Source organism: Nipponia nippon, unplaced genomic scaffold, assembly GCF_047370975.1.
Source record: "Nipponia nippon isolate SJK-2023a ecotype South Korea unplaced genomic scaffold, ASM4737097v1 scaffold_12, whole genome shotgun sequence".
NCBI classification, from domain to species: Eukaryota; Metazoa; Chordata; class Aves; order Pelecaniformes; family Threskiornithidae; genus Nipponia; species Nipponia nippon.
Window position 1 is genome coordinate 4,003,968 of NW_028262313.1, and position 16,249 is coordinate 4,020,216.

At 44.4% G+C, this 16,249-nt stretch overlaps 1 protein-coding gene and 1 long non-coding RNA gene across 5 annotated transcripts in view; one reads left to right on the forward strand and one right to left on the reverse strand.

The window, feature by feature from the left end:
* The first annotated feature begins 65 nt into the window (after positions 1–65).
* On the forward strand, positions 66–3,340 carry LOC148056654 (uncharacterized). The gene is made up of 3 exons (XR_015702533.1): positions 66–172; positions 2,400–2,844; positions 3,198–3,340. It is a non-coding gene; the product is annotated as an uncharacterized LOC148056654 (long non-coding RNA).
* Positions 2,842–16,249, reverse strand: part of PAK3 (p21 (RAC1) activated kinase 3) — a 148,824-nt gene continuing 135,416 nt past the window's right edge. For all 4 annotated transcript variants that reach the window (XM_087748437.1, XM_087748438.1, XM_087748436.1 and 1 more), the window contains 2 exons: positions 12,452–12,589; positions 2,842–10,860 (listed from right to left, as the gene is read on the reverse strand). In XM_087748437.1, coding sequence (XP_087604563.1) covers positions 10,771–10,860; positions 12,452–12,589 — 228 coding nt within the window. In that variant the 3' untranslated portion in view covers positions 2,842–10,770. The remainder of the gene's footprint in view (positions 10,861–12,451; positions 12,590–16,249) is intronic.

The window sequence follows — 16,249 nt, forward strand, 5'->3', positions numbered from 1 at the left end:
CGGTCGTGAGGGGGCGCGTGGCCCCTGCCTGGCGGGGGGAGCGCTGCGTGGCGGCGTGACGCTCCCCCCCCCCCCCGCGTGTTCTAGCTACGTGTGTGCGTGACACAGGCACACCCCCAGCTCGGAGCGATCGGTGACTCTTCTGCGACAGCACGTCTACGTATGGAAATATGTATGGTATAGATAGTGTGCTATAGAAGAGTATATAACGTACTTAAAAATGGTATACACTACAGATGGCTGGAGAGGGAGGGAACATCATTAAGGGTCTGTGTGCACACACATACGTATATGTATATAGTCTATACTACCTGTAGCTAGAATGTATGTTACACAGTTACATAAGGGTTTATGGAAGGGTCTAGCTTTTTTTAATATGTCTATATATACATATCTATAGCATGCACCGATAGTGAGAGAGAAAGTACTATATAGTTAAGTTGCTTGCACACTCTTTCCTATATATATAAAAATATATACGTACACACACAGTGCTGTATCTGCATATAGAGATATATTAAAAATATATGGATAGAGATTGTTTTATAAGGGTGTCTGTGTGTGTATATATATACACACACACACATAGAATAGTTATGTATCTGTATGAGTGAGTTGCTGTCTGTGTAGATCTATATATATACATATATTAAAATATTTTCATATACATATCTAAACTTATCTATCTATCTATCTATCTATAAAATGGAGTTACACAGTTATAGAAGGGTGTCTCTTTCTCCCCGCCCCATATAGTGCGTGTATATGTACAAATATTTTTATATATTAAAATATTTCTATTTTTAATATGTATATTTTGGTTTTATATTTTTTTATTTATTTTAGAGATATATGGCTACAGAGAGGGCTCTGTGTGTGTGTGTGTGTGTGTGTGCATGTGTTTGTGTGTGTGTGTGTGTGTGCATGCATACACGTGTAAAACATATAGCGTATATAATTTATGGACGATACCATACATCATACTATACATGATATATTGTATATATAGTGTGCAACATTTATAGAAGGGCCTCTGTGTGTATATATATATAAAAATATATAGATGGCTAAGAAGGGAGCATTATATCAGGGGCTATGGCTTGAGCGTTTTAGGGGGGGGTTTGTGCTCATGTACACATACACATCTAAAATATATAAACAATTTTTTTTTTAATATATATATAGTCAGGACAAGAGTGTGTGTTAGCTAGTTATACGTCTCTCTGTCTTTAGTGGGCATGTGTAGTCATATACATACTATAATGTATACGGCTAGAGAGAGAGAGTTCTATGGTTATAGCAGGGTCTCTCTCTCATACCTAGCCCCCCCAACCCCCTCCCATATGTACACACACATATAGAGACCTTTCTATAGCTATAGAACTCTCTCACTCTGGCTACCAGCTCATGTTAAGAGTGAGAGCAAGCGAGTGAGCGAGCGAGCGAGCGTGTGTGTGTGTGTGTGTGTGTGTGTGCGCGTGCGTGTATGTGTGAGCTCACGCGTGTGTGCTTGCACACCTTCCCCCCCCCCCACTGTCTCTCTCGACGTCTATATACAGTATAGAGTAGATGTATGTCTGTAGCGCTAGAACACGCTTGCTAGCTATAAATATATTGTGTGTACACATATTTTATACATTTGCATACACCCTCCGATAACGCTCCCTTGCACTCTTTAGCAATGTCTCTATATTATGGACGTATTTTATAACTGTATTTATATATGTATAATAGTGTGTTATGTAGTTATATAAGTAAGTGCCTCTGTGTATATACATATAAAACATAAAAATACATGTTGATGGAGAGAGGGAATAATCGTTATATAAGGGCCTCTGTATATATAGATAAAAACATAGTATATACTACATGCACACAGCACATAACTATATACTATATCATATATTTTATTAATATGTAGGTATGCACATATATTAATAGATCTATGTATATGTATAGTTATACATATATGTACAGCTATACATATGTGTATGTATATAGAAATGCATAGCTATATTATACATATAAAATTGTGGTATGTACTATATCATACATATAGATAGCAAGAGTGTGTGTTAGAGTTCTAAGGGTCTCACTGTATTTGTGTGTGTACATAGAAAATGCATATATAAATCACTAGGGCAGGAGTATAAGGGTCTCATAGATGTGCATATACATCTGTATATATGTCTATTTGTAAAATTATATATATGCTATACTACATCTAGATAGCTAGCGTGAGACTCTTGTTCAGTTATATAAAGGTCTCACGGTATGTGTGTATCATATCCAGGGCCAGAGCGAGTCACATACTCACATAAGGCGCGCCCTCACTCTGTAAATACACAGACATATATTTGATATATGTATATACTGTATATTGTGTATATTTTGAGCAGGTGGCCAGGTGATTTTATCACAGCTTTGTGTGAACAGCAGTGCAAGAGCTGAAGCGCCGGGCGTTCAGTAAGCAGTTTTAAAGACCCCTGGGCAGGCGGCGCGGGGAGGCTCCCCCTGGGTGACCGCCCCTGCTCATTTTTTATGGATACGGAACAACGGAGACGCAACACAATCGCCGAGCTCGGCGGATTTTTGCAAACAGAGGAGCAGTTTGTCTGCTTTTGCGGACACGAGATACAAGGAGCTCCAGCAGCAGGGGGTCAGGGCAGCCAGGCCCTGTCTCATGACATCATACGCCAGCGGCGCAGGACAAAGCTACAAGCACACGCCGCCATGCAGACGAAATCTTTCTGACTCTGGCTGGTACACCTTGAGCCCTGACCCTATTTTGTCAAACAGCACCAGCCAATCCTACAGGAAAAGCTGCAGTCACGCAAGCCGTTGGTATTTATAACTTTTATTTGCAATACTTTAGGTCCAAGTTTCAAACTGCAATATTTTTACACTCAAGACACAGTCATGCACAATCCATATTTCAATTTTCTATTGCTTCAACCACAATTTAAAATAACTTAATATTGGAAACAAAACCCAAAATCTTAAAAAAAAAGGATGCTGAGGTCAGTAAGATGGATCCATGCCATCAGCACATTTACAAAGTAAATAACTTAGTTCTCTTTTTAAAAAGATCAGTTACCTCTTAATCCAAAGTTACAGAAGATTTTTCACTACACATTTGTTTTTTGTTTTTATCTTTTTTTCTGTTTTTTTCTTTTCTTTTTTCTTTTTTTAAACAGATAACACGTCCTAAAAAAGGAATGTACAGCAAAATGAGATACATTTCCGAGAAACAATGAAAATGTAGGCTCCTCCTCTGTTTACTTTTGTCTGGATACCCTGAAGGAAAAAAAAAAAAAAAAATCTAGCAGACACCAGCATAGGTGTAAACTGGTTGCTTCGGACTAAACTGGAGTTTAGCGTTGGTTACATCCTGATCCAGTCAAGAGTTGCAGAATTCTTTTGCAGCTCTTCCCGAACCGTGCGCCTGTATGCACAGCCTCTGCGGTGCAGCCCCCGCACCAGCGCACCAGAGTAACTCCCAGCGTGGCCACGGAACCGGGGCTCTGCCCAAGGAGGAGGCGTTCTCTCCGCTGGGGGCTGCGGCGTGTGCAGGCCTTTGCTACCAGCTCCCGCCTAGAGCAGCTCCCCTTCCCCTTGCTCACCGGCTAAGGCAGATACTGGCAGCTTACGAGTCGCACCTGAAGAGCTGAGAGGCTTTTTTTCCCCCTGTTGCTGTGCTACAGGCTGATTTAGCAGCATTGTTTAACACTAATATAAACAGTGTGACAAAAAGCGATTGCCTTTGTGCACCTTAAGCTCAAAAAAATCTCAGCAGACATGGACGTAAGAGACTTGCGTGTTTGCTCTGTTGACCCACTTCTGACCTGGACAGCCTTGCATGATGGAGAATAAGAACGATGGGCAGCTCCCTTCCACCCGCAGCCGAGGGACAGCTCCAGCCCCCGGTACCCAGGGCACTACCAGCACCCGTTTATGTTAAGTGACCAGTTCTGCTGTCATTGATGCCAAATTCTCACTGACATCGGTGGGAGTCGCAGCAGCGCCTGTATCTGCTCCCTAAGTCTATGGCTGGGCTGGACAAATGACACACACAACATGCAGCAACGAAAGGGCCTGACTTTAAAAACAACCACCTGCCACTATTCCCTCACGTTTGCAATAGTGTCACACCAGCCTGAGGCATCTGGGAGCCCTCAGTGCAAGCACGGACCTGAGATGACAGGCCATGGGCTCTTGGAGGCGATGCACAAAATGGAGGTGATCGCTCGCTCTCCAGACCAAGCTTACAGATTCAAAGGGCTGCTGTAAACAGGCAGTTCAAAGGGCAGAGAAATGAGGATCTCCAGCACTTCATCTGAGCCATTTACACAGGCTCGGTTGGCAGCCACCAAGCACAAGAAGAGCAGAGGGCACAGAAAGAGGGGGAAAATCAGTCAAGCAGAGAGATGGGAAAGAGCAACACCTGTGAGAGGTAACATGCTGCTTCGTTTCTCTCCTAGGAAACCTCTTCTCTGTTTGAAGCCCCTGAAAGGAGTGAGGGACAGAGAGGAGGTGACACAAACAGTACTTGTGTTCTCAGTTCACCCACTTCCTCCCTCAGTGTTAGAGAAATTTGATTAACGGTATTCTTCTCTCTGAATAGTCTCATTTAGCATTAGCAGCTTAGCACAAGTAGTAGTTGAAGCCTTAGGCCGCAAGAGCTGACCGAGAGTAAACTTTTTTGATAAAACTAATGCTGCTAACGCAGAACTAGTTGAATCCAGCAGACAGATAGAATCATAGAATCGTTTAGGTTGGAAAAGACCCTTCAGATCATCAAGTCCAACCATTAACCGATCACTGCCGAGTCCACCACCAAACCATGTCCCTAAGCACCACATCTCCCTGCCTTTTAAATCCCTCCAGGGATGGAGACTGCCCTGGGCAGCCTGTGCCAGTGCCTGACAGCCCTTTCAGTGAAGAAGTTTTTCCTAATATCCAACCCAAACCTCCCCGGCGCAGCTTGAGGCCGTTCCCTCTCATCCCATCGCTTATTCCTGGGGATAAGAGACCGACCCCCACCTGGCTCCAGCCTCCTTTCAGGCAGTTGCAGAGAGCGATGAGGGCTCCCCTCAGCCTCCTCTTCCCCAGCCTCGCTGCCCTGCTCTGGCCACGCTCCAGTCCTTCTTGGGGTGAGCACAGGATTCGAGGTGGGGCCTCACCAGTGCCCGGCACAGGGGCACCATCACCTCCCTGGTCCTGCTGGCCACACTATTTCTGATACAAGCCAGGATGCCATTGGCCTTCTTGGCCACCTGAGCACACTGCTGGCTCATGTTCAGCCTGCTGTCAACCAACACCCTGAGGTCCTTTTCTGCCAGATACAAGTGGAATAAAGAAGATAAGGCTGAAGCAGACAATTCCAAGAGAATGAAGTAACTTCAGACAACAACCAGCGACAGTGAAAACCAATGAGAAATCAAGAGACCACCGACCAGAATTAAGTGATTGGACTTGGGGATCAGGTGATGGCTGGTATGGATATAACTGAGAGGCGTGAATTGGCATAGGGATCCCTCTCTGGAGGCACCCATCTCGAACTGTCACCTGAGAACTAGTAACAGAGGAATTGGAAACCTTCACTCGGACCTTTCATTAATCAGTGAGATCCTAGGGTCAGACCCTGTTACGGTGGCCGGACAGGGTTTACGCGTAAACCCATAACATCAACAGCTCTTCTGCCCAACAGCTCTTCTGACTTGCATTCGCGACTGCCAACTCAGGCCACTGCACCCAACCGTGGTCCTTTTGGCTTTGTACGTAAGCTGGGCAAGGCACAGGTTGCTAGCAAGCCTCGCAGAAACCGAGCGTGATCCCCAAGCGGCTCTGAACATGGTGCCACTCGACTGGAGCAGGAGGCACCTGACAGACAGATGCTGAAGCTGATGTGTGGTCTGCTGGGAAACTGTCCAGCGCAAAGCCACTGTGCTCACAGGTTATTAAAACAATTAGCGATTTTCCATATTATCAACTTTCACTGATGATATTGCCCCCAGTTTCCTCAGTCAGGGTCAGATTCTAGCAGAATGCAAGTGCTTACTTGGGAGAAATGCTAAGCAGCAAGAACAAAGTTTGCAGGCTCATACCCACACGGCAGTCCAAAGGGCACCCACCCAGAGCAGGTGAGCATCCCTCCTTCTCTTTCCTAGAATACCATTTCTTCTTTTGCGATCGCTCTTGTCACCAGAGGTGCACGCAACCATTGGTAGGCTCAGGCCAGTGACAGTTTATACGTGTGATGCACCCCTAGGATTATGGCAATCATCAGCTCTAAACTGCATCCAGAGAGGACATATAAGCAAGATTCTGCAAGCTTCAGCCAGAAAAAGAAATTACCCTGTCAGCTCAAGGACTGACACAAGCAAAGAGAACTTTTAAAGACCCCTGAATTGCAAATCACACTCAAAAAACTTGGATGGTTTCTGTTGAAACACAAAGGTTGTCCTTTGCCTGCTTCCTGAAAACTGGGGGCTAAAATTAAAGACACTTACCTGGTCAGGAGAGAGGAAAAGAAAAAAAACAAAAAGAAAAGTTGAACACATATTTATAGGTCTTCATCAGCTTGCCCCATCATTAAGGTGCTGCACGTCTGCACATGACTGAACAACAGTCCGCCGGGCACTAACCACTAACTTGGTAACGTTAGCAAGGCGAAGGTGGCGTTAGTGTGCATGCCCTGGATGTCAAGCAAAGAAACACTGGCTCCTGTCTTTAATGGTGGGTGTTACAGAGCTCGCTCCGGTTCTTTGCTCACTGGACTTGCTCACGAATGGACTAATACATACATGTATTTACATGCTGACTGTGAGGAATATTCAGTAGCCACACCACTGACTATATACTGGAAATAACCGTCATACAGACAATAGGGTACGGTGACATTTCTTACACCTAGAGGACAGGAGACAGGTACTTACTTCCCTTCCTGTGGTGACTGGAATGTGCTTCATTTTCGGTGGCAGGACACGGGGGGGGGGGAAGACTGACCGAAAGACCTGCCGAGGTGCAGCCATTGGCCTCAAACTCACTCAGCACAAACAGCTAAAAAAGAATACTTGAGTTCATTTGTGTGTAGTGCGAGTCGGCCAACCGGTAGCCAAAGATGGAGAATAAACACACACGTATTCACAGAAGCGCTGGACGCAAGTGAGACTGCAACCCCGGCCAGAGGCTGTGACCAAACACTGAGAGCACGGCGAGATCCACCCCCGGCCAGGCTCCCAGGAGCACATGCAGGAGCTGTATGGAATTTTACATAGGTATGGGGTTTTTTTACCTTTTTTTTCTTTTTTCTTAAATAAATAAAACTTTTCTGTGCTTCTCAAACTTCCCTGACTTTACTGCTGTCATGCCTCTGTCTCAAAACACACTAAAACCACAGCGAGCTACCGGGTCATTTTCACACATCTTCATTGCAGGGACAGGAATCGTAGTCAAGCTCTGGATAGGTTTTTTTACCATTTAATGAATTTAAAAATGAAGACAATTAACCAATCTTTTAAAACCTTGGAATGAAAGTGTTTGAAACCTATTTCCCTATGCATTTTGCAACAGAAACAGCCTATTTCTAATACTTCCAAAAATATATACAACTAATTGCTTAATCTGAGGATAGCAGTCAGAAAACCCGAGATGGTTCCAGAGATTTTATAGCATTTGTCTCTTTCCTTTCTGCAAGGTCAAAGCTATTGTCGATCCTAACCTACTATGGGAGCCTAATAATGTACAAGACTTGCCCCGCTCAGGACTGGGTTTTGGTTTTTTTGTGGGTTTTTTTTGTTTGTTTGTTTGTTTTTTCTTTTTTAATATATTAATATGCCTCATCCACATTTCCTATCAGAGCGGGGAGGATATAGACGCAGCTGCCATCTTGCAGAACCTCGTGACTGAGAATTTAGAGCCAGAGCCTGTCTCAAGCACAGAGCCCCGGGGATGCCAGAGGTGCGTTTCCCTGCACGTCAGACACTCTCACCTGGGCAATTACGGTCCATGTTGAAAACAGCCACTGGCAGAGATTATTTCTGTCGAATCCTGTCTGTCTCCCAGGAGTTTTTTTTGAGAAGAAAAAATCTCTAGATTTGCTGATGCAAAGAAAAATAAATACAGCATTTAATAAAATAAAAAGTAAGGCCTCTTATTACAGCAGTTATCTTTAAAAAGCCAGTGCCAACAATATTCTGTATGCTGGGGCATACATTGATCAAAAAAAAAAAAAAAAATTTATGCTACCATTTGATTTTCCTATTTTTCATATCTGTTACCTTCCAGGAAGTCGTGGTGGTGGTCTTTATTTTAAAAAGTAGAGATGCCGAAATAGCTATAGGTAAAGAAAATAAATAGGAAAAAGCCCAATCAAACAGTGTGGTCTGTCAACGTAACTATTTATATTGTATGTCCAGCAAACATGTGCCATAAAAAAGTGCTTTCCTTTTAAAGGACGGCTGTCTGTTCCTTTGTGGGTAGGAAAAAATAAAAGCTATACTGGAAACAGAAACTGTCACTTGTTTCTTCACTTCTTACATGGAATACAAACATGTTTCATTCAGATGAATGCTTTACAAATTGAGGGCAGCCCATCTCGAGCCCGAATTATTCTCCTTCTCAAGAAAGTCTCTCCCCCGGACAGATACCTTCAGCTGACAGAGAAAAATGGGACCTCACAAAAGAAACAGAATCTTTTGTTATTTGGGCATCTGAAAATGAGACCTGTTGTGCTCCCCAGAAAATCGGGAAAGGTGAATTCGTACTTAGCTGCGGTAACTCCACGAGCATCGCCTCCGTCTGTGGCCTCAGCCAAAGACACTGGGACGGGCAGAGTGAGTGAGGGTAGGTTAGCTGGCAGTGTTAATGACAGTTGCAACACGGAGACTGTAACTAAATCAGAAGGCAAAGCCAAACAAGCTAATGGCCTAATTCAAGAACAGCCCAAGCGTCCTTCATTCCTACTGGCAAAACACGAAGGTGGTTAGTACCTTAGAGGCTACTTAGCCCTTTGCAGGACCAGGCCTAAACATGAAGATCGACAGCAGAAAGCTGTTTTACTCTTCTTTTTTTTTTTTTTCTTCTCTCCCCACTCACTGGGTGGGCGTTGCTTCAATTGCTGTTTTGAAGGTCTTTGATTAGTTGTACTACTAAAATACAGCAACAAATACTCCATGCAAATGCTTTTTCTGCGTGAAGCCACACTGCGTCTTTCTTTCAGAAATGAATAAATAAAACACAAATTGCGTACTTAAACTATTCTGCTCCCTTACAGATCAGTTGACTAGTCAAGCACAATCCTCAGTCACATCCAGGATTCCCTCTCTCCCAGCAACTCGGAGCTGCATTCAGCAGTGCTTGCTCTACGCAGGACAGCAGAAAGCAGGCTGGCTTGATGCCTCTGAATACTTCTGCACTCCGCTCTGCATTTCGCACATTTGCTCTCCCTCAGTGCAGAACTCCAGGTTTTAACGCGCTTTCTTCCAGAGCCGTCTGCTGCACTGGCTCACGCATATCTAAACCGCGAAAGCTGTCACTCACTCACGTCGGCCTCAGTGTCCACGGCAGAACTGGCGTGCCTAAAGGACACTCACCTGCGCACGAGCCTGCAGAGCAGCCCGGCTCCCTGCCCCTCTGCCGAGAGTGGCGCAGACGCTACTAACCTTTCCCAGGAGCTACAAGACGACCAGGAGAGTAGGCATCCTCAGAAGTGACACCACCACTCGGCTCTCTTTTGCCCTTCTCTACTCCTGCACAGACTCAAGACGGCTAATCCCGCCAGTCTGCACATTTCGCAGCATGGCCACGATTCACCTCGGGAGCAGCCCGCTGCCAGTTTGGCTCTGATACGGGATGATTAATCTGGCTGGAAAAGGCAACCACTCAGTGCTGGTCTCCTGCCGCTGGCTGCTACACGCGCCGCCTTCTAGCCTGGGTCTGCGGATGCTGAGGCTGCTCTGTGCTCTGCAAGGGGTCTGCTGGGGCTCAGCACCAGGCAAGGCTGGGCCTGCTCTCACCTCACATTTCTCTTACAGCTTTGCATCAGACGAGCCCTTTCTGAGCCTGATCTAACTGATCTTTCTGCTTTTTCACTTTAGTAAGACTCTCATCCAGGCAAACAGATTACAATTAGTTATACAAATCAAATTGTCAAGAACCGAAACACTATATATTCACAGTTGAAAGCCTGTATCTCAACAGGATGTTTTGTCTGCCCCACTCTTGCTTCCTTTTTGGTTGGAAATGCAATTTCACATTCTTCCTCATCTAGAAGTACCATGACTGGGCAAATACCAGTGAGTGGGCTGGGGCAGTGCAGTCTGGAGTTTATGAATGAAGGAGACCCTTCTCCAATTCCAAACCATACCAAAAAACCCCATAAAAGGGACTTTCCGTCTTTAAGAAACAATTGACAATTTAAAAGTGAATGTACAGCTTATTCACAGGGTGAGAAGGAAGCGAATCTTCCAACTGAATTTGCTTTACCTTGGAAATGGCTGAGGCAGCAAAGCATTTTCGGTCATTACCTCTCTGTCTTAAGCCCTGTTTCATCTTAAAAATAAATTAAGGAGCCAGAAAGCAGGAAGAAGACAAATGATCATTTTTTACTCCTTGAGGGACTGGGTTGTTCTCCCTCCTACCACCATGACTGTGACTGTTGGTTTGTTCATCCATCCATCTGTCCTGCAGCACAAGAGTTGAGGTTTTATAGAGTTTTTGTTCTCAGTCCTGCTCTGAGCTGGCATGGGAGAAAGCCGGCCTGAAGCGCTAGCGGCTGCTGTTCTTAATCGCTTCCTTTGCTGCAATGATCAGAGGAGTCAGGCTGGAGAGAGGCTTGGCTAATTTTAAAAATGGATGCTGCCCAAAGGGAAAAAAAAAGAAATGAACGATTACTTTCCAAACTCAGTTACTCACAGGCCCAAGCAGTATTCCTCTGGTTACCAGAAATATGCAGAAATAGGACTGAGGGGACCATCTGCACCTCCGTCTTCATGTCCAGTACCTTGCTATCCCAGGCAAACATGGCCCGTAATCCTATTAATCCATTTATCAAGGTGTCTTCAGCTTGCTGGGATTTTTGCCCTGCCAGTGCTCTGGGAATGCTGCTTGCTGTCCCAGGGCCTTGTTCCTTTCAGGAAACTCGAAATACTTACTTAGGTTCCTGTTTTCTAAACACATGGGCTATTTTATTTGTCAAAAAAGATGAGGGCCATAAGCCATTCCTCAGGGAACCTCAATGCCTGTAGGAAATGTTTATCCCAGTAGTAGTGAGGCCCATGTGTTGTTCTGAAGGCCACTGAGGTCCAGGTTTTCAGCACCAAGATAAGAGCAGGGAGATAAGGGACAGAGTGCTGATGGACTCAGCTCTGGGTTGCAGCAGGAGCAATGTCTACCATCCCATCCCCTGCCCCTCCTGTGCTGGATGGCACCTTCACAGCAGGGACAGCCAAGTGGCACGAGCTGCAGCTCCCTATCTGCCACAAAACCCGGCAGGAAACCTGCAGCAGTCCTCATCTACTCAAAACTGTGCCAGGCAGCAAATGGAGCTGTGAGAAGTCCTGCTCAGCTGTCCCTGTTTCGGTGGCAGAAACCTCTGAAAGTGGGGCTCAGTGGCAGAAACCTCTAAGAGCGGAGTGGGATGGACAAGCCGGGGCCCCTCTGATGCTCACAGTGAGGACCCCACAGCCCCTTCCTTCCCACAGCCAAATCTCTCACTGCTTGGCTGTGACTGATTTCCTTGGGTTCCTCCCTGGTCATATCTCTGTTTACGGTAGTCACCAACACCCTTTCAGGCCTCCGTACCTGGTATCATTCCACTTCAGTTATTTTGCCACCATGTAAAACTGAATATACTACCAAAATACAAAATAGGGCCACAAAGATGCTCAGAGGGCTGGAGCACCTCTCCTATGAGGACAGGCTGAGAGAGCTGGAGTTGTTCAGCCTGGAGAAGAGAAGGCTGCAGGGAGACCTTATTGCGGCCTTTCAGTACTTAAAGGGGGCTTATAAGAAAGATGGGGACAGAGTTTTTCGTAGGACCTGTAGTGACAGGACAAGGGGTAATGGCTTTAAACTAAAAAAAGATAGATTCAGGCTAGACCTAAGGAAGAAATGTTTTACAACAAGGGTGGTGAAGCACTGGCACAGGTTGCCCAGAGAGGTGGGAGATGCCCCATCCCTGGAAACATTCAAGGCCAGGTTGGACGGGGCTCTGAGCAACCTGATCTGGTTGAAGATGTCCCTGCTCACTGCAGGGGGGGTTGGACCAGATGGCCTTTAAAGGTCCCTTCCAGCCCAAACCATTGTGTGATTCTACTTATTTTTCATTTGAAAAGTACCAAGACTGAAGACTAATATGAGGGGGTTCCATCTGATGCCGTCAAGTTTAGCTGATGAGAAAACTGTTATGTAGTACAGCTGTTTCACTTGCAGCTGCTTTGCATTTTACCTGCAGAAGTTCCTTGGCAGACCCTCGCCTGTCCACATCCATCTCCAGGCAGCAGTTCAGAAAGTCGCGAAACACAGCAGACAGTCGCTCGGGGTTCTGCAGCTCTGGTGTCCCGTTCGTAGCTATCAGATACAGCGCCTAGAGGAAAAGGAAACACAAGACTCCACCTGTTTCTTTCATATCCATAACTGCTCACATAGACCCCATTTTTTAAGGTCCATTCTCCAGTGGCAGTTTCTTCCCTGGCAGAGGGTTAGAGATGATTTTTCTATACCAACAAAAAAACTTCTGATGCAGCCGCAGCTATTCCAACATCAACATGATCTTGCCTTGACAGCTGGCTTCAGTGGCTGACCTAGTTAGGATGAACTACATCAGCAAAAGCACATTTTGCTTCTCCAAGTATCGACACTAGCTTTACAGGCTATTTTAAAGAGTGAATTTGGTCTACCTATATTATTTCAAAGGATTATTACATAAAATGCATCTCTGCAGTGCTCGCTGGTCCCTGAAGTACAGCTTCCATAAAACAAAGTAGTCAAATTTTTTGCTCTGGTCTTGATAAAAATGATAACTGGATGAAAAAAAAGTAAATCCATCAGCTTATTCCTTGAATAAAGAAACAGAAACATTTGGAACCTCATTTTCAACACAGACACACAAGTTGCATGCACAAATATATTAGAAGAAAATGTATAATTGGGCAGACAGGAGCCACCTGCAACTATGTCTTTCAGCAGTCTCCAAATTCCAGATCAGCTTCACTGATGTGGTAAAACTTTTAATGGTCTAATCAGAAAAATGAGTAATTCCATCCCTATGGCAACCCTGTGCTAATTTTGATACTCCAATAAATACATTAATGATGTCCCCATCCCAGAAATTGCCAGGGAAGAAATGGGGAGGTTTTGGCAGTTGGGTTATTGAAAGCTCAGGCTTGGTGACATGGAGAAAGTGGCTTGAACTATTGAAGAAACATGTTCACTAAGTATTGCAGCAAAAATGGACATGAAGCAGAATAGACTATGTTGCCTTTAAACTCTAACCTTCATGTTTCAGGCAAGCTTCCCAGTGAGAAGAATTGAGGGGTAGTTCATCTCTCAAAACCACTGTTTTAGAAAAATTGTGGGGTTTTGTTTTGTTTTTTTAAGGAAAGATAACATTAGATCTATTACACTTGTTTCATGTTTTCAGGGCCATCTTCACAGACTGAAGAGCTGGAACAACTTAAAACCCAAAGCAAAGTGTTACCTGGGAGTATTCGTCTGTGTTAAGGGTTGAGTCCTCTGTGGATCCCCTTCCACGATGCGCATAAACGTCCAGCTGCTCATCTGAGCGCACAGTCATTCTGTGCACACAGGCCTATCCAAACTCTTGAAAATTCAAGCCTTTCTCCTCCTTAATAGCATCTAGCCTAAGCTAAGCTTAAGTTTCTTAAGCTAAGCCAAGGACGCTCACTTTCACACAGCTGACAGTGTTCATGCAGCTTAGCAAGTCTTTCGGATATTCCTCAGGCCAAGGAATTACAACGTAATTTTGCAAATTACATGAGCGTTATCCAACGTGGTTCACTTGTAACCAAGGTCTAACATGCTGAGAAGCTGGAGAAATGAGTTCATTCTGCTTTTGTAAGATGTTATTTAGAAACATAAGACAAACATTTTGAACTACTCAAACTTAGACTTGCAGCATATGTCTAAAATATACAGTAATAATAATAGAAATAGGCCTAGGAGTCTTCCATAAAAATGTTTGCCATGATAATAACAGCTCTGAGCTACTGGCATTTAAATAGACCGTGACCAAATTGACTTTGTTATTATCCTCTTAAATACAGAGGAAAATTTCCAAGCCTAAAAAGGCAAATAAACTATCCTAGAGTAAAAACAATAAAAGGAAGTTTCTTTACTTTTCCCATAACATCCCATCCCTCCTATCCCAGGGATGCGACTTCTCCTGCGGTAAAGGAGCACAGCACCAATGTCAACCTTGGAAATTTTTTCCAAGCTACATTCACCTGACTGTGAAACGGGAGCGCCAGGACAAACGGAGCTCTTTTAGTTGCTGGTTTCTTCACAGAACATGAATCGTGAGGAGGTCATCTTTAGCTAGGTACTGCACCTTTTAAATATTTCTACAAGAACAGAAAAGGGTCTATGGGAACCTGAAGTACCTTCTTATCATGTATCTTTTGGTTTTCTGTGATACAGCCGGCAAAGAAAAACAAGTACAGTACAAAGGAAATGAGTGTTTGCAGTAGCTACAAAGGGGCAATAAGCTCATTAATTTGTTTAACATACCAAGAAACAAGAAAGGATTCGGTATATAATTATAGCTGCAGTCTGAAAACGATATCCTAAAGTTATCCGGGCCACCCAGATACATGACAAAACAGCATACAGATGATTTAGAAGCCTGAAACTGTAGAAGATCCACAGCACTTGGAAAACATGCTACAGTTTTGAGGAAAATTGATGTGCTGTGGTTAATAAATGAAAAAGCAAACAGAAATGCTTCGGGTTTGATTTGTTGGGTTTTTTTTTTTAAATTGAAACTGGGGAGGCTGAGCCTGCATTTCAAAGGATATTTATCGCACCAATGTTTGTCCCTCAGGCCCTAGGCATATGCCCGATGGAAGGAAATCACAGTGAGAGAAAAGAAATCCAGGACACTCATAGCTGGAAAATGGTTCATTCCTGGGAGTTCTGCATATGCTGGAAAGAACCTAAGCAACATGGGATGCATTTGCTCTACACGTGGAAAACAACAAATGCGTCTACATTAAGGCTGCTGTTAACCCTATGATTAATGATCCTTTAATGCCCTTATAATTTATTTATGTATTGAAATTAGCGTCAGTAACTGAAGCTCCTGTGTGCCTTCCATTATTAAAACAATCATTCATAAAAATGAAAGAGCATCCTTTTGTTTCCACGCTTTGCAGAATTCCCTGAATGTGGTCTACATGTGACTATTAAAACCAAAAACTACTGTGTGCCATCAGCTGAAAAACTGAGCTGTAAAAACACGTCTTGCTTATAAGCTCTCCTGTCTGGATGCAGCTGAGACCTCTCACTGAAGTCTCGGATTCCACATACAACAGCAGATGGATCCTGTCCCTGTTGGCGTTGCTTTACCTTACAAAAACTAGCTGATAACTGGGGACCTTCGGGTGGTCCATCACAAGCTGTTCACTGTTCCTAGCTCAGGGGCAACAACCCCTGCAAAAGAGCCCAGGCAGCTAATACAGATGGTACCAACTTCAGATGCCTGATTTTAACCTACTGCATTTACTCAGACACCTGAAGATGCCTTGCAGCTCTAAGTGTTCAAGTTGAGGCACGTATGGAGAAAAAGAGCATCTCAAATAATATGGGTAAGGGCAGGAATATCTGAACGTGAATTTGGTCAGAAAGAAGAAATCCAGTGATCTTTCTGACAGTTGACCTGAGGCTTCTCGAGAAGCTCTCATCAACATTTGAGGTTAAGGAAGCAGGGAATTTTCAGCATCCAGACCAGTAGTGATAATTCTCTTCATCCGTTTTTGCTGCCTTACACAAGGCAGCAAATGCATTTTTTGCAAGGGTCTTCCAGGGAAGGAAGTGGAAAATAGGGTCCTCTCTTTGCAGGAAACCGAAGCAAAACTGGTGATGTGCAAAAGTCTCTGCTGGTAAAACTGGGCGGCAGTGTTATAATGTTATGCTTATTCAGCATCAGTCTGAATCCAAACCTGTTCCCTTCTTACTACCCCTCACAAGGCGGCACAACGCACACCGCTCCACATGTGTGCACTGGAAC